Source organism: Pimephales promelas, chromosome 16 (genome assembly GCF_988280905.1).
Source record: "Pimephales promelas chromosome 16, fPimPro1.hap1.1, whole genome shotgun sequence".
NCBI lineage: Eukaryota > Metazoa > Chordata > Actinopteri > Cypriniformes > Leuciscidae > Pimephales > Pimephales promelas.
The window spans coordinates 13,202,117-13,228,451 of NC_142784.1; the positions used below are offsets into that span (position 1 = coordinate 13,202,117).

At 37.6% G+C, this 26,335-nt stretch overlaps 1 protein-coding gene across 4 annotated transcripts in view; it reads left to right on the plus strand.

Annotated features, from left to right (window-relative positions):
* Nucleotides 1-26,335, plus strand: part of robo1 (roundabout, axon guidance receptor, homolog 1 (Drosophila)) — a 323,011-nt gene that overhangs the window by 99,269 nt on the left and 197,407 nt on the right. For all 4 annotated transcript variants that reach the window (XM_089121017.1, XM_089121015.1, XM_089121013.1 and 1 more), the window contains exon 3: nt 25,491-25,577. In XM_089121017.1, coding sequence (XP_088977143.1) covers nt 25,491-25,577 — 87 coding nt within the window. The remainder of the gene's footprint in view (nt 1-25,490; nt 25,578-26,335) is intronic.

Consider the following 26,335-nt stretch of genomic DNA (forward strand, 5'->3'; position numbering starts at 1 on the left):
GTAGGTTGATTTTTTTTTTTTTTTTTTTTTGTGCTCCTATAAATGTTTTTCTGAAAAACAAGCCTCTGGTGTCCACATTTCAAGAAGACTTGTTACTTTTGTAAAAGTTTTTTTTTTAACAAAATGCTTTATTTCTGTTCACTATCCTGCATAGGTTCAGATTTGGAAAAGGGGAAGAATAAAACATGATTCTAATTTATTAAAGTGTAACATAATTAGATATTTAACTTTGTAACGCGGTACAGGTCAAGACAATTAATTTTCTCTAAATGGATTTTAACCAGCTCCGAGATCAACCACATTTCAAGCTTTAATTTGAACTTAAAAATATTTGAAAGAATATTTAAAAAGTGAAAAAAGACTTGTGTTTTACTAGTGTTTTATCAGTAAACAGTGAACTAGTGTCTGAACTAGTGTACACCTGTACTGATACAGTACATGAAAATAAGACACAGCCCCTAGTGGTCTATTGGGGAATTGTACATGGCTGCTACATCATTTTTGGTGAAGATGTAAAGATCTTAGAGAACAGTGTCAGAAACCTGCTGAAAATGAAACACTGGATGGTATTATAAAAGAAAACCTCAGATATGTGTGAAATTTATCAGTGGCGTTCCTCAGGGATCTATCCTCGGCCCATTTTCATTTTGATTTACCACAGTGTTGTTTTCTACTTTTTAATGCGAGTCTTTTTTTACTAATGCCTACGCTACAGCAGAAAGCTTTTGAAAATAAAATGAGCATCCTTCCATTACCCATCAGCATTCAGGAAGTGGTGTCTGATGTGCGGTCTAATGATGCTCGCTCATAAAACGTCCATTTAGCCGCACATGCTCTACGCTGCAATTACATGCATGAGCACAGCTCACCTTTAAAAGCGATAACGTCAGCCACACTCAGCAGCTGGGCAGGTGGCTGTCATAACCTGTAAGTAAACTCCAATGCATTTTTTTAACAAGATGAACACAAACAAACACTATTCCAGCTTGTGTTTTGCAAGAGGACAAACACAAAGGGGAAAAGAGGACAATGTGCTCTGGGAAAGTGGAGTGGACGTGATAAATAAAACAAACATTGTGCCCTCGCTGTCGGGTCGTGTTGAGACAACAGAGTGAATGTTTGGTCGTTCTGCTAGAATGTTCTGTCTAAAGTTTGGTGGCTTTTATTTCCCTTGGTGGCTGTTGTATGAAAACATCATTTCAGTGATTGTTGAGGAACAATATTATCTCACTGAGTGAAGAAACGGACACGCCTGTGAAAGCTCACGGGAATGTGTTTGCTAAGGAGAGTGAAGCAGAAGAATAAAGGATGAAGGCAGACATCATCATTGAATTTTATTGTATGTCTATTCAACTGACTCTCTCAAGGTTGCCTTATAATGTTCCTGCATTACCTAGTCCTTCCTGCTACTGATGTGTACAGTATGAAAACAGACACTTTTTGACACTTTCACTTATACCTGTTTGCTTGTTCTCAATTTGATTTTGGATTTTGAATTGGTTTACAAGCTCGTAGTTGCAATCTTCCTCTAATTTCCAATCTGTTACTATTGTAGATGTATATTTCAAATAAATTCTATCCTTTTGAACCTTTTATTAATCTAAGTAAAAAATCAAATCTATCACGGTTTCCACAAAAGTATTAAACAGCTCAAGTGAAGACTACAGTTTTATTGTATAATATTATTTTTCAGTATTATTTTCAGTGTTATTATTCTTTATTAGTATTCATAATCAGCTTTATTATGTATTTTGGTAAATTTTAAGTGCATCAAAGTGAGGATATAAACGTGTGCAAGGATTGGATGTCAGAGACATGGAGATGAGTTATTTTAACCACATAAGAATTTACGTTCAAAGTAGCATATATTCTCCTATGAGAGGCTATGGAAATGATGATTGAGGTATACTCTATAATTAAGAACTATTTATCACAATGTATACATCTATTTTAAACACAAACTATATGTTTTTCTACCTCATGAGGATAATGCACGTTCCATTAGTCAGCATATAAACGCCAGTCCTTTGTGTACAGGCTCAGAGAAAGCTATGAAGACATTATCTCTCCAGCATATAGTCTTTCTCTTCTATGTCTTGACAATTAATAAATAATAGATGAAAAATCTCTTGACATAATAACTGGTGTTCGGTCCCGTGATTCAACAACAGGGATAAGAGCTTAATCCCAAGTCTACTGCCTCAACATTGATAATATTAAATGTTTTTTGAGAAGCAAATAAGCATGATTTCCGAAGGACCATGTTATATATATATATATATATATATATATATATATATCAGAAATAATTTTTATATCTATAGTAGTGTGAAAATACAATTTTTTTTCTCAAAGTTTGACTGTCCTTTCGCTTGAATGTCATTTTGACCAAAAAATTTAACATTTAATAAAATTATTATTATTATTATTTAACCAGGAAAACAACATAGTCAGTGAGTTTAACATTAAATTTGAAACATGATATGTGCTTAGAAAACTATGCAACAAGCATATAAGTTAAATGAAGTGAAATCATTTGTGAACATTTTATTGAGGACAAAAAATGTACAGTATTTGCCATAGTGTCCATAGTAACATCCTGTAACCTGGCATAATGGTCATATTGACTACCAGTGTTGGGAGTAACGCATTACAAAAGTGATACATTACAGTAACATATTACTTTTTGCTGTACCGCAGTAGTGTAAGGCATTACTAATCAATTTTCAGTAATATTTTACTCGTTACATGTTCAGTGAGGCTTGTATTACAGTTGTATTACAGTGTATTGTCTGCTTTTACTTCTTAAAGGCAACAGACTATGTGAAAGTTTTAAAGCAGTCTTTTAGTGCCAGTTCAGAGCGGTCGCGTCTGTAACATTGTTTTTTCCTCATAAATGTGAACACGAAAACTAAAATAAATGAATATTTTAAGTTCTATGGAGACTGCAGAGCCAACCCTTCCTCATCCGATTTGCGCAATGCGCAGTGTAATTAACAGAATTACAAAAAATATATTTTGCCTCCTATTTTTTTGTCACGCATGAATGTGTGTCTTTTCCCTAATATTAAAAATAAAACATAGACTGATATTTGTCTAATGTCTGGAGTCCTTTAAGGAAGTAGCCAATATACGTTTCAATACATGTATTTTCTGAGAATTTTTATTTCAAGTTTTGACTGCAAATGTCATGTCCATAATACTGGACTTCCCCAATTTTAAATAATTTACCCTCAACTAGTTTTGTGGTGTAGGTCTACGTATTTTATAATGTTAACTTCAAATAATACTAATAGCCTAATTTAAAGATAAGGCAGCATTGGATATGGACGGTAAGGAGAATAACGTTGGAGTTGGAAGAGGTTTGTCGTGATTCTGTAGGTTCGTTGATCTGAGTCGTGTGGCGAATCGCGATTTTCGGTTTCATATTGCATATCGTTACAGCTCCAAAGTTAAGTTATTTTGGTGAAAGTAACTCAAAAGTAATACACGAGTAATGTAACGCATTACAATTCTGAGACAGTAATATTGTAAGGTAATGAATTACTTTTAAATAACAGTAACAAGTAATACCTAATGTATTACAGTTTGGAAGTAACTTGCACAACATTGTTGACTACATGTAAATTTGTAATTCTTTCCATAATTGTGTCTGTGTGCTCGAGCAGGTGTGTGAGCGGCGCATCTTGACTTAAACATAGACAAAGAGCATTAGAATAATAAAGACTTGTATGATTGGCCAGCTGCTAATTAAAATAAGGACCCAGATGCACCGTCTCTCATTTAGAGGTCACTATCATGTCTTCTGCTCTCTCTCTCTCTCTCTCTCTCTGGGCTCCAGGAGGTTTGAGGTGTCTTTAATTAGCTAACAATGAGCTGTGAATCTCAATTACTGTACGCTCCACAAGGTCAGAGCTCAGAGCCACTTACTGAGGAAGTCTGAACCTCGCAACATCTGTGGAACCAATCCCATTTTCTACAATTGAATTCAAACGGCTTTTTCAATAAGATTGCATTTAATTTTACCAGGGGAAATTGTAATCACCAACATATTCTTTTGAAACGCATTGTGCTCTGTGTAATTTCCTGCTGTTGATGTATCGACTTCAAAAGTCCCTTTTTTCAATAAAATATCTTTTTTCAATATAAAATAATAAAATATCAGTTTTTAATAGTTGGACTCTTTCTCTCACGCTTTCCAAAGAGGAATTTGACCTCGGTGTTAGCGGGTAGTGAATCATGTGAGGAATAGAAACTTTCTCGGGTAGGAGCGAAAAAACAGGTGGAATGAGAGGATGAGAGACAGCCAATAAATTACAGGGCTATGAGAGGCAGCGCGTTAGGAAAGGGGGCGGCTCAGGGGCTCTTGGGATGTGATGGGGGTCATATGGTCATAAGTCTACTCAGGAAAGAACTTACAGAGTTAAAACCAGATCAGGGAGTCCTTTGAAGGATAGTTTGCCTTCCTTTACCGTCCCTAAAGGCATCCTCATTTTCGCACACATATGGACTCTCTGTCCCCTTCAAGGAACCTTTTCCTGGTGTCACCTTTACAGAGAAGTGCTGGTAGTGTGAATGCAGCTTGAGAGTTCATTTATATGACAAAGATGTACTATAAATACACAAGTTTTTCCTTTGTGTTTTTCATGCACAGAGAGTAATATTGTCAAAACTATCCCTGTTCACACTGATTCGCTAAAAAAATATTTTTTTACGCCAGGCCAGTAGTTGGCGATGTCACTTTGTAAAGAAACACTAAAATCCTGTAGACTGAACACATAATTTACATGCGGATTACGTCATTGTTTTCACAAATTTGCGTTTTTCAAAAACGTACACTTTGATACCTGTTTTCAGGCCCCCAAAATGTCCAAAACACAGTGAAAAACAAGAAAGGGTCAATTTGTGAGGAGAGCAATCAAACTTTTTTTTTTTTTTAACCAAAATGAAACTGAACACCTCGATATTGGAATAAATCGAGGTCGACACAACAGCCTCTTAAAGGGATACTCCACCGGGTTTTCATATTAAACTATGTTATTCCCTTAATTAAGACGAGCTGATGCATGCCTCTCTCGTCTCAGTGCGTTTACTCTATCGCTCTGTATTGCCGCAAAACTATGTTAGCACTTAGCTTAGCCCAGTGCATTAAATATGGGCCAAAAAGAGAAGCGACCAAACACTTCCTCGTTTTCCCTATTTAAACACAGTTACTCGATTAGTGTAACTCGACCTAGGCTGGTGACACAAAATAAAACGTGTTTTTCTAAGCGTTTAAAATTGATGACTATATTGTTTGGCGGAATACCATAAAAAAGTGCTTTAGAGCACTTCAACTTGGCGCAATAATACCTTCACTCGTGAAAAGTCCTCTTACTGGCTCCCGCTTCCTCGCTCTCCCCCTCCCTCTTATTTCCGTCAATGCAGCCAACGTGACATGCGACAAAGCGGGAGCCGGTAAGAGGACTTTTCACGAGTAAAGGTATTATTGCGCCAAGTTGAAGTGCTCTAAAGCACTTTTTTATGGTATTCCGCCATATAATACAATATAGTCATCAATTTTAAACGCTTAGAAAAACACAACGTTTTATTTTGTGTCACCAGCCTAGGTCGAGTTACACTAATCGAGTAACTGTGTTTAAATAGGGAAAACGAGGAAGTGTTTGGTCGCTTCTCTTTCTGGCCCATATTTAATGCACTGGGCTAAGCTAAGTGCTAACATAGTTTTGCGGCAATACAGAGCGATAGAGTAAACGCACTGAGACGAGAGAGGCATGCATCAGCTCGTCTTAATTAAGGGAATAACATAGTTTAATATGAAAACCCGGTGGAGTATCCCTTTAACCATAAAAACGCTCAGTAGCTGAGTTTCCATAACCCTTTAAATTGCGCAAATTAAAGTTGTGTATTGAAAATACGCCCAATGGAAACACGTCAATTTTGCGAAAACTGCCATTTACCGCATAAAGTTTTTACGCTCGCATGAGGTGGTTTTTCAGGCAATTCGAAAAAGAAATATTTTGCGAAACTACAATGGAAACAGTTTTTGCGTGTTTGGTCACCTCATGACGCGGTATGTTTGGACCGAATACGAGATAGAGTTCTTTATTAAATTCATAAAAGACAAATGAATTACAGGAATACTGGTTTCTGAACCTCAAAGAAATGCCACAATCAAGACCTCGCATATAATCCTTACTATTAATGCTTGGATAACAGATATATGTATCTGTAATATGTAATAATAATGGCCAGTGCAAGTGGCTGGGATATACGTAAACCTACCAACATCCGTCACCATGATTTTTGGAATGACAGAAAAATCTGTTTTAGTCACATTACGTCGGTTAATGGAAACGCCGTCATTTCACAATAATTCTTTTGTCAACATTTAGAAAAAAAAACGCAAAGGTTTTCCTCAAATTTTTAATGGAAACACACCAACTTATGCCCCATTTACACGAAGGGAAGACGCAGATATTGCCCTGCGGTTTGGCCTCTCATTTACACACAAAAAAATCATTTGACTTGGTCTTGACGTTCTACTTCTCTGACACTAGGGGCAGTGTAGATTTTACTTCAAGGTTTAAAGATGAGGTATGTAAATTGTACAATACTCACCAAAAACAGTGGTCAAAACATGGACCAACATTAGTAAAGGCCTACTGTTAAGGCTCCTACCAAATTGTTGAAGATTCTTTGCAGATGAAAACTTGACTTCCTTTCCAACAGGTAAGCCTGGCTAGGCCTCAACCTTGTTTACATTAGCTTTAAAGATATTAGCTCAATATTATTGGCTGGACTGCTACTGAATGGGGGACTAGGAGTGTTGGGAAGCAATCATCATTTTGGGGTTTCTAGTGGTGCAGTGTTAGCCTGCTTGTCAAAGCTAAGAGATTGTACAATGAGAAGGTGTAGCCTATAGCTTTTCAGACCTCTGTAATCTAGTTGCCCCTGAAAGCTAAGCCATATAAGAGAAGGAATTCCATCAGTGTGTCTTTGAAAATGTTATTGTTTTTGACTTTTGGTGAGCAGTGCTAGTTTTCATCATGTCAAATCCCCTGTCATACTCCTTCTAGATCACTCGACGGTCACACATAATTAGCTGCACTTTCAGGAAACGAGGTCTTTCTTTTTATTTATGATATGCTGTATAATTCTGAGCACAACTTAAATTTGCTTCAGAAACTGTTTTTATGAGCACAAACCAAAGCAACAATTGACCACAAAAAGGAATGGACAGACATGACTACCATTTTATGATCAGCTTAATTTCAGATGGTTTTGGACTCTTTATGTACTGTGATGTCATAATGAAGTGTAAATTGACATTAAGTACCGAGTCTGGTTTCCAAAGGGGAAGCTTTGTCATTTTGGGAATATTTGTGTGCGAGCGCAAGAAACCTCAATGGCTTTGCAGACGCACGAGACGTGTCTGAAAAGTGCGATTAAAGCTGCAGGGAAACACAAAGGGGTTCATAAAATGTACATTTTATATTCACAAAATAAAACTGCCTAGAAGGCAATTTCACAAGCGCTGTGATGGACAGCTTATTTTGCCGTGGACATGATGGTGTAGATATAAGGGAATGAGTGGCACATCCGTTCGGCTCCTAATGCGGATGATGAAGACAGACTCTTCACAGACGCACTGATTCTAATTAACATGCTAATTGGAAATTCGAAGACAAACAATGGGAGGTGTGCGAGTTACTTTTTGCCGTGGCCTCTCTTTTGTGCTTTTAAATAGCGAGAGACAAGCCGAAATAAAGCTTTTGTTTTGGCCTGATTTCGTTGAGAATGTCAATTGGAGATAAATTGAAATAATTGTGAGATGATGATTGTTCAGAATGAACATCTGACACTGTGATGGGTCAGTAGGGGAATATTGAGATTGTCTTTATGATAGATGTTTGCCCGTAATGTTCAAAGGCAGACCAGCAGCACTGGACGCATTAGTGATGGTTGCTGACCATTAGGACACTCTTCTTTCATCTGTGTTCTCTAGTCATATGAAAGTAGCAAAAAAAGATGCATGTGCCATTTTTCATCCGTGTTTCAGCAGATTTGGTGTGCTAAAAGACCTAATGCATTATAGTCCCCACCGTGACCATGACCACCGCTTCCAGATTTTGTTTTGAGAGCTGTGTTTATTTAAAAAAAAAAATGCAGAGGGAGGGAGAGGAGGAATGGAAATTCTTCTCCGCATGTCAGTATGTTTGGTTAAGCAGATGGTACTAGAGCCAATCTGCATTCTGGATGCATAACTACTCAGCAGTCTTTACGGCAAATGGAGGCGTTGCAGTCTGAGAGGTGTAGCCAGATTCATCCAGGGTTTTGTTGCATTTCATGATGAACAGACCTGAACTATGTACTGTAGTTTAGTACAGTAGAAGTTTAATGATCTACGTGAAAGGATTGTTTTTTTTTCAAAAAAGACAATTTTGAAATAATATAAAATTTACTTTATTTAAAGGAGTAGTTCACTTAAAAAACAAAAAAAACTTGCTGATAATTTACTCACCCCCATGTCATCCAAGACGTCCAAGTCTTTCTTTTTTCAGTCGAAAAGAAATTAAGGTGAATGAACAAATCGTTTTTCGAGTCATTTGATTCATTCAATGAACGAAATGAACTAAATGACTCAAAAAAAAAAGATTTGTTCCTTTTGATGAACGAGCTCGAACAGGAAAGTCACGAACATGTATCACAGAACAGAGCAAGGCGAGCTTATAAAACTTGAGTAAATTATGGATGTAAATTATCAGCAAAAGTTTTTTTTTAAAGTGAACTACTCCTTTAATTTAATTTCATTGTTGTCTTAGAATTGATTGTATATATATATATATATATATATATATATATATATATATATATATATATATCTTAAAAAGGAACATGTTATTTACCAAAAAATACTATTATAAAATATTTAATTATAAAATTATAACATTTAGTTATTATAAAACAACTTTTCAAAGCTGGAATATACTACGGGGTTGTTCTTAAGGCCTGTTCACACCTGGACGAATTTCACGCGCGATATTCGCCGCCGTTTAACGCCTCGTGACTAAACAAAGGGAGTCAAAGTGAGTGTGCACACCGACGTGGAAAACGCCACGCGTAAAAGCATTTTTTTTTAAACGCCTCGAGTTCGTTTTTTTTGGTTTGACGCGCCGTGTCAAAAACTATCCAACCAATGAGATTGCGGCTTTTGCTCACGTGTAGCTTAGAGCTTCTGAAGTTTCAGTAAAACACAACTTGGGGGCGCTAAAACACAAAACGGTTTTGCCGAGCACACATACGTAACGGCGAATAAGATCTACGCCAAGTAGCGTCGCCGTCTACACTGCCAGGAAGAAATAAGATGAGGAAGATGCAAGTCGAGATGAATGTATAGATGCTGGTCTCGTTGGTGTTACAACATAAAGAATTATATAACAAACGTGACAGCGACTACAAACATCTTGATAAAAGAGAACTGTTATGGAGTGGCATTGCAGAGCAAACAGGCGCCATCTAATGTCAGGGAATGAATTTGCATGTTGGCTCATCGTCAGCGAAAATCGCTTGGGTGTGAACACAAAAAACGCGTTGAAAAACACTGGCGAATAACGTGTGCCGATATTCAGCCCGGTGTGTACGGCCCTTTTATGTGAGCAATTATTTTCAGGGTAAAGCACGGCTAAAGTAGTTCCAGGCAGGTCTTGACCCAATTACAGTTCCATATCACTTCGCCAAATGATTTCAGTTATTCCAAAGGTCCTTAAAGCCGACAACAGCAAAAGAATCAACGATATTGACCTGCCAAATATATATATATAGTAAACGATAAGATAAAAACAACAAATTATTTCCATGTTTTTTTACCACAAAATTACGTTTTACGTACGGAAAGCACTTACTGTAGCTTACTCTTTTTCCTGCTCTCTCTTCCTCTCAAACATGCACACAGTATTTGATCTTTGTGTGAATATTTGATCTGTCTGTGCTTTGTGTGAATATGTGGACTGTGTGTAGAGAGTTAGAGAGGTGAGTGTCTGCTGAATTACAGTAGGGCTGAAGTTAATATCTGTTTTGCGATGACACCATTATTCATACCGGAACACAAACCTAAACGAGCTCTTCATCCAAATGAATGGCCGTGTTTACCAGACCTGTCAAGGACACTTTATACTGTTACTGTGTTAAACCAGGGATATGAGAAAGTGTGTTTTGTAATTGTACACGGGTTAAAAGAGGTCTCCGTAACCTGTACGATCACATCACATAGTATTGCATCCTGCATGTCAGCCAAAAACTGACAGCCGCGTTGAATGTGTATTTTCTAATGAGATGCGTCTCATTCTGATGAAATATTTCAATTTGTTTTATGACCTGTAATTATGCTGTCACCAATCATCAGTCCTTTCAGCGAGGACTCAAGTTAAAACAAGTTCAGGTTTGATTATTGCATAGAGAGCCTGATGACAAAAGAGTGTTTTGAAAATGCATCGTTTTTTTTTTTTTTTCGTTTCCCTGTAAGACAATGAGTTTGAATTTTCAAGAGTTTCCACAGAGTTTTGCAGAGATAATACTGTACCAGGCACAGCAAGCTCACTGTTTGTGGTGCCTGAAGTATAGGTCGAAATATCTGAATATTATTGAATTCGAGGTGAGGTTTTATATGAATTACTGTCTTCAGAAAAGTTTCGATAAACGCCACCTATTGACAGAGTACATTTTTGTTTTCATTCAGTCCATCTGCTGTATTTGATTTATGCAGGCATCATTTCACAAGTTAAATTCAAACAATATATATATATATATATATATATATATATATATATATGTTTAAAATGCTTTGATTGCCTTCCAATTCAAATGCCAAAAAAAATAAAATAATAATAACCGTCAGATTTGCTCATAAAAAAAATTTGTCTATAATAAATCCTGTCATCATGAGATTTAAAAGACTCGTGAGTGAGCCGCAACTCACAAAAACTTGGGGGTTTAAAAGTTCCACACATCCACATCACTTGTGCGCGTCTTAAATATTTTGCCTTGGTTTTATTGTGTCACTGAAAGGTTATATGCGATTTTAATCTTTAAGCTGTAAATATAGGGTTTGATGTTTATTAATCATAATTAATATCATTTATATCATTTGTTTCATAATTCATTATCCAGGCTTTCCTGATCGCCCTCAAACGCCTTCCATCATCCCCTGCCAGAGAGCATAAACCGTTTATTCACTGTTGATATACAATGAATTCTTTACAGAGTAAATCTTTCAGTAGGAATTACGCCCACTCTATCCCACAGTTCCCCTCAGGTTAAAGATGGCAATTCCATTTAACAGCATCATTCTCCTTCAGATCCAAAATCTGAAACCGAGGGGCTTGAGGTTTGAGATTCTTTCCCGGCATGCCAATAAAACAAATCAGCGTTTCAGGTGGTGGTTTGGGTCCTTTTCAGGTTTAATTGCTCTTGAAGGGAGTATGCAAATTGTGCTGTCGTCATGTGGTCTCGGTGATATGCGTACAGATGCACATGTTTGTGCATGTAAGCATGTATAAAAGTGTGTGTTTGTGTGTCTGGCGAGGGCAGATAGGCTCTTGCTGTTTGTTCAGCTTGCCTGACTCTGGATCAGAAGACTGGTCAACTGTGACCAGCAGCTCTCAACTGAAAAATCACACTGTAGTTATTCTCAGATTGTGAATTACCTGCTTAGATTGAGCTCCTCATTTGAATAAGTTTCAATATTTATCATAATGATGCTGTAGATCGCGACCATTTCCAATTCCAATTGTCTGTTAAAGGGCAAGTTGAACCCAAAAATCAAAATTCTATCATCATTTACTCATGTTTACCAATACTGTATATGAGCCATATCACATGAGTAGGAGGGTGATGTGGCTTTGATTAGGCCATAGGCACGAGGCCACAGACAATGACAGCCATGCTGATATACGCCCATATCGCACGGCTACGAGTGTGATATATCGTTTACGGCACAAGTCTGTAAATAAACAAGAAACAACATTGGAGTGTCTTTAAAAACTACTTCCGATCCGCCACGGATTCGAATTTTAAGTTCACAGTTTGACCGTTGATCCCAAGTCTCTGTTACTAATTCACTTTAGAACTACAGTAGCAATGAAGGAACGCTGAGTTGCTTCGTTGAAGCTAATTGTATTACAGAACATGGAGTATAATGAGAGAGAGATCGATTAAACGGGTTCATTACCTGCAGCTGATATACTTTAAGTCAATCTTATATTCATAATCACGAAATAATTTTGAATGTCCGCTGAGGAAAGTAATATCTTTGTCTTAGTATCCTTTCAAAAGCGACGGAGATTTCCCTCAACAGCACTAGTGTGAAACAAGTGAAACGCTTTCTTTGTGATATTGGTTGTGGGAAAGGTTTGATCAAAATCAAAATTCTAATTTTTCTAATTCTATACAGCTGTATATTGAGTTTTCTGGTTAGAATCTGATCCATGCATGCTCTAATAACTAATATTTTCCACCACCCATTGCACATTGGACAAGGACTTGGTTAGAACCACAAACACAAAATATAGCTGCGAGCAGCATTGGCGGGCCCAAGCCAGTGGCACCGCAACCCCGGTTCCTTTAGTTACCTAAAGGCACCGGGGTGGCGGTGCTGCAGGCTTTGGCCCTTTAATGATTAAATGATTAAATGTTAAAACGGCTTGCCATACTCTATCTGTCGTTTCGACTAGTCACAATTACATTACAGATATCTTAAATGATAATACAAACTATCCAAAATATAATTAGGACTAGTCAGAAAGACGTTGTTGATATCTACAATGTTAAAGTGTTTGTTCACCCAAAAATAAAAATTCTGTCAGTATTTACTCACCCTAATGTTGTTCCAACCCCGTAAGACCTTCGTTCATCTTCGGAAAATTATGATATTTAAGATATGAAGATCGCTCCTGCATACTAGTCCATAGGCTTCTTGAGGGAATGACTCTTGCTGGCATCGAAAAGTCATTAAAGACATCGTTAAAATAGTCCAAGTGACTACAGTGGCTCAATTTTAACTTTATCAAACGACGAGAATACTTTTTGTGCGCAAAAATAAAAAAAAATAACGACTTTATTTCAACTATTCACTTCCTTCTACATGGGCCTGTAGTCAGTTAACGTAGTGTGATTGCGTAGAACTACGTCACAGCTTACGCTAATAAACTAGTAACCTGACTCGCGCAGAGGGAGAAATAAACGAATAGTTGAAATAAAGTCGTTATTTTTGTTGTTTTTTGCGCACAAAAGTGTTCTCGTCGTTTGATAAACTTACGATTGAGCCCCTGTAGTCACTGTAGACTATTTTAACGATGTCCTTCAATGACTTTTCGAGGACAGCAAGTCATTCCCTCAAGAAGCCTATGGACTAGTATGCAGGAGTGATCTTAACCCTTTCACACGTAAGTTTAAAATATTCTAACTGACCCCCCAGCGTGAGTTTTTCCAAGGCGACCGTTATTTAGAACTTGCCACTTTAATGTTTCCATGGTGACGCGTCATTGCTTGTCACGTGACACAGCACAACCAGAACAGAGCGCGGAATGAATGATGATCTGCTTTTATGTCATTTTTCCTTTTTTATTAAAAATATTCAAAAATGTATTAGCTATATCATGAAACACTGATATTCCGGATGGATGGGTTTTGTTGTTTAGACATCTTTATAACGATCGCGTTAGTTGAGCTGTATGCACAATGGGCGCCGCCATTTTAGTTTAGTTTTCAGTTCAGAGAATCGGATATGTTGGATTTATAACATCAATTCATCCACTTCTCACGAAATACATGATAGTAAATGGCTGGTGAACTGGGAGAAGAATAGGATCAAATGTTAAGCTACTTACACAATGTGTATCTGATATGAATAAAACGTGTCGTCTTATTATAACTGAAAGGATTATTATTGCCGCTTCTATAGACATCAGTGTGTATTTTACAAACTCAAAATCATTGTTTTGCTAGTACATATGTGTATTTAAATGTCTGAAACCTAAAATAAACATTATGTGGTTGAAAACACTCAATAGTTGTGATATATGACAGCACTGAGTGCGTCTGTCTCTGGCTGAGCGCCAGCCAACGCGCGAGAGCAAGTTTGAATTTAGCAGTTGCTGACGTGCGCACTGAACGTTCTAATCACACCGGTGTGATTGTACGCTCCAGGGACCAGCCAAGACTGATCACACCGGTGTGATCGTACGCGTAAAAGTGTTAATATCTTAAATATCTTAATTTGTGTTCCGAAGATGAACGAAGGTCTTACGGGGTTGGAACAACATGAGGGTGAGTAAATACTGACATAATTTTTAGATACTGATCACATTTTTGGGTGAACTAACCCTTTAATTCCGGATAGACAAACTTAGCTTTTAAATGTTAAAAGGGCTTGCCATACAGGGACGTAGGCTCAGAGAGAGGCTCACCATATTCAAACCAACATATCTGACTTCCTCTTGGTCTGAGCTAATGACTATGAATTAGAAAGTTGTCCGGCTTGAGGAGTACAATGTATATACCGATTTTTGTAACTGTAGATAAAACTAACAACCCCACTTTTGTCAAAAGGTGGCGCTATTTAGTCCCTGCACCACACCCGTTTCTGAAACTTTGCACATGTCTACTGGCCAATAAATGTGATGAGTCTGTTGAGTTTCATGCAGTTTCAAGCATGTTAAGAGTCTCAAAAGCATCCTAAAATAATTTTAAAGTTTGATGTGTTGCCACGACAACAGTGTCAAAGATATCAAGAATCCATTCAGAGGTCTTTATCTGGCGTGTGTTTACATTATACAGATGAAATTTGAAGCAAATCGGGTAAAAATAAGAGGGTGATTTCAAAGCATTTTGAAAGTGACACACTTCCTGCTGCCAGTTGGTGGCGCTATAATTTTTACTCACAATAGTCACATCCATGTGATCGTCTTCTTATAGCAAACACACTGATGAAGTTTCATCAAGATCAGTTAATGTATGATGAAGTTATAACACACTTCCTGTTTCACGTTTCTCGCCATAATTTCGTTTTTTCTCGCCACGGCCAAACCGATCGAGATATCAAAAATCCCCTCGCAAACTTTCATCCTCAATGTCTTGACTTCATGCTGACCGAGTTTCATGCAGTGTGTTTGAATTCTCTAGGAGGAGTATTTCAAATTCCATTGCGTGTGTTTTACAAACAACCCCAAATAGCCGACTTTCTATTGGGCTGGGGTAAAAAGTAATAGTATGAAGTATATATGAAACGATGAGATCTACATGTGTACCAAGTTTCATATTATTACATGCAAGCGTGTTTGATTTATGGATCAAGTTTTCGGACTCGACTCGATGATATTACTAACTTCGACACGGCGTAGTAATATCATCACTCGTGAAAAATCCTCTCCAGAGTGATGATATTACTGGGCCGAGTCGAAGTGCTCCCAATCACTTGCTGTGGTATTCCGCCATACAATATAGTTATCCATTTTACACGCTTAGAAAAGTGCAACATTTTATTTTGTGTCACCGTCCTAGGTCGAGTTACACTACTCGAGTAAATGTTTTTAAATAGGGAAAACGTGGAGGTGTTCGGTCGCTTCCCTGCTTGGCCCATATTGAATGAACTGGGCAAAGCTAAGTGCTAATAAAGTGTATCAACTCGTCTTAGTTAAGGGAATAACATAGTTTAATATTAAAAAACTGTGGAGTATCCCTTTAAAGCTTGCCAACTATTCTGCTACACACTCAAAAGTATGTACTTTTTCACAAAAACAGCGCATACGTTTAGGGTATACAGTGTCTACAGTGTCTACGGTGTAGTACGAGTAGGCGAATTGGGACGCGGCATGAGTTAAATAATACCTATATGTAAATCATTTCAGGATGAGTGAGCTTCTAGAATACTTACAGTGAAATCCATCTTTCACTTTCTCCCTCTTTCTCTCTCACACATGCAAATAAGTCAAAGAATGTGTCATCATCAAGCAAAGATTCTTTCAGAATGAAACCTCAACTCTTTTGCCCACAACAAAGTGTGGCGGTGGTTGAAGATTTATGCGATTCAGACATGAACACAGGGTGGAGAGACACAGCTTCAAAGACTGGGGCTCTGGTGAATTAGCTGAGGTTCTGTCACACTCTTAATAAATCTAGAAGAATTCCCCTACTATTGTCATGTTGGCACTTTGCTAATGACGGCAGTGGTGTGAGGTCGGAGGAGAGCTTGTACTGTTGAAAGGCCTTTTCTAACAACATTTTTTTTGAAGAAACATGACCTTGAAGGAATGCACTGTGGATCTCAGACTGAGTGTTCAGAATGAATTATCTATATACATGGGCTTTATATAGCGTAGAATAAAAAAAATAACTATTTGGTGGAGATCATTATTTAGACTACCAGTCAAAAAGTTGGGGTTGGTAAGTTTTCTTAAAATGTTTTTGAAAGAAGTTATGTACAGTAAAAACAGCAATACTGTAAAATATATTTACGTTGTAAAACACACTTCTATTGCCTTTAAACTTTTTCTCACCCTTTATTCATAGTACAAAGAACAATGAAATAATGGCATTGATTAGTGTCAAAAGTGTGATCTGAACTTCAGCCGCGAACTTGAAGGTTTTTAGCGACACCAAAATGGCTTCTAAGGACACAATTGCCTTCAGAGGTCCAAAATTGTGCTCATAAAATTGAAGAAGAGCTCAGAGTGAACCTCGCAAAGCGTGTCTGTCAGATTGAAGGTGGCTTGTCCTTGTATAGAGCTACACCATTAATCATGGTTGTAACTCTTGGCTTTTATGACACTGCATTCAACAGCTGTGACCTTTCACCACGGTCTTCAAGCCCTGAAGTGGCTTTCATTTACTCACCACAGAAAAGCTTATTGTACCGAAGGCTTTAACCTCCGTGGCCTGAGCGATGCCCATCATGTGCTCTGTTTAGCTGTGTGAGACTTCGCCAGCTGTTCTGGCTTTCACAGGCCCGCCGTGATTTTGACGTAGATTGATAGGATTATTCCTAAGGCACTTGAACACGCTATGACCGCAGAGACTCTGTGAGCCACAAGCTTTCGCACCGGCGCTAATCACACGTTCTCCTTGTAGAATTCCCGACTGTTTTTTTTTTTTTTTTTGGACAGTGGTTGTTGGATGTGTTTCAGATCAACTTGTCAGCAGATGATTGGACTTATTTGTCTGGTGTTTACATTATTAGTTGAGTATGTGAACGAGTGGATGCGTAATCACTACATCCAACCACATCACTCAAAGCAAATGAGACTGGGAGCCTGTCTTACTTTATTCATTGTTTTGTCAATGGTTAAACAATTTTGGCTTTCTATCAAAAGTTATGGTGAGTGAATGTCATTGACTTATACCATTGACTGTCATTGAGCATTTGAAAAATATGCTTGGCATTTCCAATACTCAACTTCAAGACAACTTCAAGTGGGCATTGCATTTAAGTTACACTTAAATTACTTTTTATTACAGATGCACCAGTGTATCAGCCACCGATATTTATTGGCCTTTTTTTTTTTTAATCAATTTTGATTAATTAACTGTCCTTAAGGACATCCTTAAGGCACTGAGATGTATAATGTCCATTGCATAATCCAATGTTTTTCTCTGGGTAAAGTCATTAAATACTCGTCAAAACAAAATTAAATCTGTATAAAGCCTTTTTTTGATATTCTTGTTTGCAAGAATATACTGTTTAAGCACACATTTGCTTGTTTAAAGGGATACTCTACTTTTTTTATGGAAATAGGCTCATTTTACAACTCCCCCAGAGTTAAAGAGTTGGCTTTTACCGTTTTTGAATCCATTCAGCCGATTTTCTGATATTTAGAAGAATATCAGTAACCTGACAGTTCCTGGTCTCATTGACTTCCATAGTATATATTTTTTTCCTATATGGAAGTCAATGAGACCAGAAACTGTCTGGTTACTGATATTCAGAAAATCGGCTGAATACATTCGAAAACGGTAAAACTCAACTGTTTAACTCTCGGGGAGTGGTAAAATTAGTCTATTTTCCCCCCAAAAAGTGGAGTATCCCTTTAATTTCCTTCCCTGTTGGATAAAAAAAAAATCACAAATGAGATATTTTTAATATTTCAATTGTTTCTCTAATACAGCAATGAGATTAAGTAGAGAAAAAATGGAAGCTTCTTTCTTAACGTTCCTGCTTCTCATTTTTTCCGCCTCCCAAAAGTTTCACTTTTCATTATAACAAACTGTGATTAATTTGCCATTATAGCAAAGTTTGATTTCAAAATGAACTCACATTTTTTAGTATTCTGATTTTCAGCACACTTTATACTTTTCAGTTTACTGTTATTGTGTGCCAATAGTTTCTATTTTTATTTCTCTTAAAGGAGAACTCCGGCGAACAATGAACCTTTGGTCTAATAAAACATCGGTACATAGTCAACCGTTCTCTGAGATTTGTTTTCATGATAATCGATTGTAAAGAGTTTTATCTCTAAAAACTGTTTAGCGTATAATGCTAGTACTGGGGGCATTGACTAAGTAAAAGAAATCGCTAGTTTATACCACTAATAAGGCTCAAAATAGCCCCACACTAACACAGTAACATAATGAGGCTCCATACATGCAAAACGAAGCATTGAGAACTTTGTAAGTGTACAGACCGTTTAATAAGAAGATACTTTATGAAGACAGTTCACTTCGCGTATACAGACAGGAGCCATCTTAAAAAATAGTCTCGATAAGTCGATCCCCGAACGACGTGCTGAGTGATCTGAGCTGTATGAAGTTCAGCGAACTTCTGAACTGTATGAACCGCTTTCGGGGATCGACTTATCGAGACTATTTTTTAAGATGGCTGCTGTCTGTATACACGAAGTGAACTGTCTTCATAAAGTATCTTCTTATTAAACGGTCTGTACACTTACAAAGTTCCCAATGCTTCGTTTTGCATGTATGCAGCCTCAGTATGTTTCTGTGTTAGTGTGGGGCTATTTTGAGCCTTATTAGTGGTATAAACTAGCGATTTCTTTTACTTAGTCAATGCCCCCAGTACTACCATTATACGCTAAACAGTTTTTAGAGATAAATCTCTTTACATTCGATTATCAAGAAAACAAATCTCAGAGAACGATTGACTAGGCACCGATGTTTTATTAGACCAAAGGTTCATTGTTCGCCGGAGTTCTCCTTTAAGGCATTTTAGAACATATTTTAGACTTTCATGGTTGAAACGTAACTAATAATTACATAAAAATGTCATAAGCTAAAAGCAATAAAATGTGGGCCAATAATAACAACCTCAGGAGCACTATAGATATGTCTATGGCCACAACTTTATTTAATATCTAGATGCTAGACGGTCTGGTTCTCCTAAGCTCTATGAAAGCACCCTCTGAAACCACCTCTCCCCCATTCCTTGTCTGTATACGTCCCTTACAGAAGGAAAATGTCCTCTGTAGTTTCTCATTATGATGCATGCTTTCCTGCCCAATGTGTGGACCTCAGTACCCTCATCTGCATAATCCCTCCCTTGGCAATTTGCAATAATATGGGAGTTAATCAGACCCACAGAGAACCACGGCCCCTGGTGTGATCCGGCTGGAGCCCTGATGATATCCACTGCTCTTTCATAACTCGATCTGGTATTAGCAGTACTTAAGGGTCTCACTATTTGCTCGTAGTTGCTCGTACATAGAGTTTTTTTCATAGAGGATTTGAACAAACTCCTAACTCTATAAAGAATTTTAACTCTCAATTCGTCACATTTTGACGCTTGATCGGGACCCATCGGCATCTCCTTTTAAACTCGTCTTTAACGTATTTTTTTCAATGTGCAGGGCACTCCATTGCTTTCATTGACAAACCTTTGGCATTACACAGACACATCATGATGAAATTATACTTCGGGGTATGAATTTGCCATCTTGACAGATCTGTTGGGGTGTGATTTTCAAGTTTATCAGCCTGCATGGTTTTATTTACATTTATTTCACTTTTTTATTTGTACTATTGAGACATGTTTGAGCATGTAACCCAACCCCACCCCTAGACCTACCCGTGTGTGTATTACATCATATAAAACACAGGATATAACAGGCGGATATATTACTAGAGGCATAATTTATCCAAAAGTACAAATATTCCAAATATCCCAAGGCCAAACGATTGATTTGTGTGAGGAACCGGGCCAAAGGCAGACACTGTCTCCATCCACCATCTCAAGCTCAGATCCTTCACACAAACATTGCCGCCAGAAGAAGGGGTATGTCAGCCTAGATTGTAAAATGGCATTTGCTCTCGTGAGTCTCATGACCACTTGTGTAATGCTAATGCTTTGGATGTATCTTCTGAATGAGAGTGTGTGCGTTCATGGAGAAGAATAATTTTCAGCTATTAAAGCCTCATGTTAAAGTGGTGCTCTGTTCTTCATATTCGACTTGTAAATCTACTGTACAGTAAAATTCAACTGTTGCATTCCATGATAGTGTTGTTAACAATACCGACTTTGGCACTCGGTGAAATGCGTCAACGTGTTTTTGAAGCGTTGATCATTGTAGCCAATCACAGACAAATATGTTGAGTGTGTGAATGCAATGGCCAATCAGAGGTGTTTAAGAATCCTTTTAACAACGCTCAAAATTCTGGAGGGAAATGCAGGTATTGTCACATTTAAAAAATTACAGATTTTTGACAACACTGTTCCATAGCTTTCAATACTCCCATTTTTTCCAGGTTTCTCACTTATTTTAGCTCTTTTCCCGCTGTCTTCCCGTTTTAGTATTTTCCCATAAAATATCCCGTATTGTTACGCTCTGACTGTGTGAGACGGTGAGACGTAGGTACAAGCTAGGACAGATTCGGCTTGAATTCGTGCGTGCTGTCACAAAAAAAAAAAAAAAAAAAAAAAAAAAAAAAACTGTACAGAGCCATGCAAAATGAGATCTTGCCAGTCTTGTGCACCCAATGCGTCATTTTTGCCGCGCTCATGTGGACTCGTCAAGTATAAAGGCTTTACTGCGTGTCAGCATACAGGTACGCTCTGATCGGTAAAGGTGCACTGACCTCTCCCAATCATCTCTAGCACTCAGCCTCCGAATTACCACCAACTTCCCCTTCGTTTCCCCAAAGCCCGCTGGTTTCTCTCATAAGCTGATATTAGAGTATTTTAACATATATATATATATATATATATATATATTAAATGACACACTGTCTCTTTCTCTCTCAAACATATGTAGGCTAGTTATAGACTCTTTAGACTTTTAATGGTTAATGCTTTATTTTTTTAAAGTTTGAGGGTAAGAATCGTATAAAAGAAAAAAAAATCCCTTATTTTGGGGATGGATTCTGGGAAATCGCACTTATTTTTAATGTTCAATGTTGACAGCTATGCACTATTCCATAAAAACTCTGTAGTAAAAATGGAAAAGTTTTTCCTTTTGCGTTTTCCCGTACAGACGACAATGTTGTGATCCCCGTTCACACGGATGCCTGTACATTCTATAAAATGCTGGGTTGTTTACACCCAAATTTGGGTCAAATATGAACAAACCCAGCCTTTGGGTTAAATTATTATTTTTTTTTTAAACTAATGGTTGCGTTCGTCCATAATTGACCCAAATTTGGTTTTAAAACAACCCTGCATTTTTTAAAGTGTAGATTTCAATTTTGTAAAGAAACACTATGTCTATAGACTAAACACGTAACACGCATTCACATGACGTCACCGTTTTAAAAGATTCCCGTTTTTGCAGTTTACACGGAGATGATAACTCTACCCCTTTCAAAAACGTGCTCTTTGAAACCTGTTTTTAAAAGTTTGCATTTCAGGCCCCAAAGTGGCATTGTCGTGTAAATGACTGGCCAAAACACACACTCATTTTAAAAAAAATTTTTTTTTTAGTCAGTTAAAAAGAGACATTTACATTTTTTTTGCATATACTATAATTTTAAATTTGAATTTTTTACCCATAACATTTATTAAAATTGTAAATTCGTAATTTGAGTCATTTTATAAATATTATAAAATGTGTATTTGATTGTTTTTTTTTTTCTTTTTAGGTGAAATTAGCTGTAAATATACAAATGATAAAAATACAGTTTTCTGACTAAGACATTCATAACTACAAATTAAAAAAAAAGAAAAATAAACTACAAAAGATGCACACGAGGCCCCATATTTTAATTTTTTTACCTCTAAAAAACATATTAGTACAGTTTGCTCCAGTTAACCTGTAGGATTGTTGATCTTGACTGGTTTTAACTGTTGGATTGTTGCTGGCACAAGCTGATTTGGTATTATTACTGTATCAGGTATCAAGCAATGCTATTAATTTAAGGTTAATTTAAACTGGTTTTCATCTTGACCTAATGTTATTTTCAGAAGAGTGGGTACATTATTCCTCTTTTCTGTAGACCATCAGCGGTGTCCTTCCACGCGTTCTTTCAACGTAATCTTTGGTAATTTGCAGTCTGGGTGCACCATTCACATATTTCTTTCTTCCTGCCTATATTCGTTTTTGTACAGCCTAGTTCGGTCGTTTGACTTAATTAAACCCCTTTCATAAGTCAGGGCCTTTAGGCTGAACCAAAAAATGAGAAATTGCCATCAAAATAGAGGTGTTCAAGTGTACTGATTAACATGGTAAGTCATTTTTCTTTGTAGTTCATTTGCCCTCTCCTGCCTTCAAAAAGAATTAACCGACTGATGGCTAGCCCAACAAATGGCCTTGATTTTAAAGCCATTAAGATGAACGAATCCAATTGTTGCGGTTGTGTTTATGTGGGTTGTCTGGGTCCACTGTTATTGAGCTAGTACATCACCGTCTCCTTAAATCAATAAAGCCAGAAATCGAGAACGCAGGCTGTGTTTCTGAAAATGAGGGCAGAGCCAGGGCTTTGGGGTGCATGGGGAACATCCTCCTAATGTGCCCATGTAGACATGTCAGCTAGCCACATAAGGTTCTGTTTAATTAGTCATCAGGGGAGGCAGGGCATTTTGGATTGGATTGTGTGGATCAGGGCCATTTGAATTTGAGCACCAGGTCTTTGCTTGTGTGTCTTCCAGGGCATCTGGGCACACCACCTGTTAATGGGTCGTGAAGTATTCACTCTCTAAGCCCACAATAAAACCTATTTTTCAGTTGTCAGTACAGTTTTGGAACTAGAATATTCATGCATTGGTTCTCCTTGGGGATATAATATCTGTGCTTTGTTCAAATATGTTTGGGCTTTCTATGTCAGTTTTTGGTCAATGTCTTTCTGAAACATGTATTTGAGCTGAGCATTTGTTTGGTAGGTATATACCGGCCCATGTAAAATCTCATAAGCTTTTTCTAATTTTTTTAAAGAGTTGTAGGATCATTTATGATGATGTAGGATTTATGGAACAGGTGAAAACATTTACATTTAACAAAATTAAATTGAGACATTTCATAGGTTTGTTTTTTTAAACTGCATATTTGTAAGTAGAGTCAGACCGATTTATCGGCAGGCCGATATTATCATCATACAGTCATTTTCCAAACTATCGGTATGGGCAGTTATAATGGCCGATAAATTAATATTTCAAAAATAAAATTAAAATAGACGAAAAAACATGCTTCAACCATGTCATGAGTGTTGGAGTTGTATAGTTTATCCACCAGAGGCAACACTTGTTGAGTTGGTCACGAGACTCAAAAAATACAACTCATATCATAAAACTCATAAATAACTACAAATAAATAATGTCAGGGAAATCTGTTAATGTTTTTTTTGTGTGTTTTTGAAATAAAAAAAATATATATATATCGGCCGATATATCGGATTTTAAACCCAACAAATATTTGTATCGGTATCGGCATTCAAAATCCTTTAGCGGTCAGGTTAAGTTAGCTGTAAATATTCAGATTGTTGAATTTGTTTTCACATTTAGAACAATATTTTGTGTAAATATATAGCACATTGTTAGCTGAAAGCATTAGCAAATAATCTAAAATATTTGATATGTAGATGCAAATTCGATTTTAATGCATTGATATGTATATGTAGTTATGTAGAATTTTGTGTAGGACGATTGATCCTATTTTTCTGAATTCTGTAGGTTGAGCTAATTCTGTTTAGGGTTAGTTACATGTTTTTTAAAAATGTACTGTGCATTTGGTTTTTTTAAACTGTAAACTCATATGCATATGTTCGAAAATATACTTGAATATGCTTAAAAAAGACAATGGGGGTTTTACAATGGTATGGTGTCTACACAAACAGACAGATTTATGTGTGTTTGCATGCTTGATGTTATGTGTTTGTGAACTTGTGTGCAAAGTGTGTTGTATTTTGACTGCTTGAATGATTCCAACACAAGCTAAGATAGCCAACAGTCTCCTGACGGTCTCAACCTTGAGATTTTGCAAACGTACTCAGCGAGGTGTTTGTTGAGAAACGGCCAACTCAGCATATAGCAGGCTAAAAGTGTCATTTCCCTAAATGCATCAACACAAGTGCTGGCTAGTGTGGCCCAAGTCATAAAATCGACATTTAACCTCTCCTGAAATTCATTCAAGCACTCAATTATGACTTTAAAATGTCGAAACAGTAGCTCGAGCTCTAGCGACAGGGTGAACGAAAGGACAGACCGTGGTCACACTTCGCAGAGCCCTAAGTGCTCTCCGATGACTTCCTTTTGTTTTGCCTGTCTGCTTTTTTTATCTCCGTAAATGATGCCAATCTTCATTCACGGCCCATGACGGTCCTGACAGGATGCTTCCCAGTCATCTGGCCCATTCTGACCCCCTTTATATTAAACAGGCCCCTTCACCTCCCCTCATCCCAAATTAACCCCCTGTCAGTGCCCAACAATAGAAGTGGGCATGGCCCCAGTCTGATTTATCCCACACCTCGCCATGATGGGGGGCATCTGCCACACCCCCAGCCCGGTCCTCCCTTTCTAAACACGGCGTAGAGGAGGGCTGTCAGTCCATCTTCCAGAAAAGCGACATGCGCTGATTGGGGAATTAGTTCAGTCAATGACTATGTAGAGCTAAAAGGGTGTGTGTCAGTGACTTTGTGTGTGTATTTGCAATCCTAGTTCTGCCCATGAGCTTCTATAGGACCGTCTGCTGCAAGAGGGCACACATTGTCACTCCTTTAGACATACACATAGACGTTCAGGGCTAACTTTACCTCTTTAGGCCTGCGAAGAGAAGGAAAACACCATATTTAGGACTTGCACTCTTGGGATTCTCCAATGGATTAATGGCTAACAACTGATTAACACCTTGGGGCTTCTATTTATGGTGTTTTCGGGAAGCGATTTCGTGATATGATGATAATGCAGTTTGGAGGTTGCAAATGCAGACAGAGACTTTTTAAAAGTCACTGTCTGCAGAGCCTAGTACTGCTTATCTGTTGGTATCAGGGATACTGGGGCGCTACCATGATGCCGTTAGCCCAATACTCTTTGCTCGAGGACTCAGAGTCTGTGTTACTTCCAACAGACACGGGGACTCAGGAGGGGACTAGCAATAGGGCCACAGAAGCCCCCACTGCAGAACATGATGATGACAACTCTCTGGGCTACACAGGTACTGCTATTTATTTTTAATCCTTAAAATACTGCTTTATATTTACCACGGAAGAACTTCTCTCAAATATATTATTTAGATAAAGTTTGCTGTATTGTGTGTCATTTGATCTCTTCCTTGAGCTTTAGAATTTTCACTACTATTTTTGCTTGGGTTGCCAGGTGATAGCATAAGTTTTTATGCAGATATGACCTGTTTCTGATCCAATCATTGCAGGTCCTTCTGTAGAGTATTTTATTATGGATGGGTTTGCATAACCTTCACCTTAAGTCTGTCGGTGCATCTGTATTGAGTGAGGGTTTTCCATTTATAAACCGTTTATATTCTTTACAAATGTTACTTAAGTCAAGCTTGGGAAATTGGACACCCTTTCCATGTTACTTTCGGGAAATAAGCCATGAATGCTGTGACACTTGTTACTTAAAGGAATAGAGTCGGCTAGAACCTCAATTTCCAGATTAAATGCACTCAGTTGAGATTAGTCAATCGGCAATAGAAGATCCCTGACCCTTTTTGCTTAAGTGGAAATAGAGTTCACCTTCTAGGGGCCCGGAGCGGAGAATCTCCTGCAATGTGTGTGGTGTTATGTGTGGTGAAAGCTAGCTAACATTTTTGACCTTCACTGGAGAAACAAGTCGATAACTGAAAAGGCGGCTCTGACTACGTGGGTGATCCAGTGGAAGATGAGAATAGCTGGTAGAGAGCATAGAGAATGACACTACAGCCTCAGGAGAGTACTCGCTTTCAGAATCTCACAA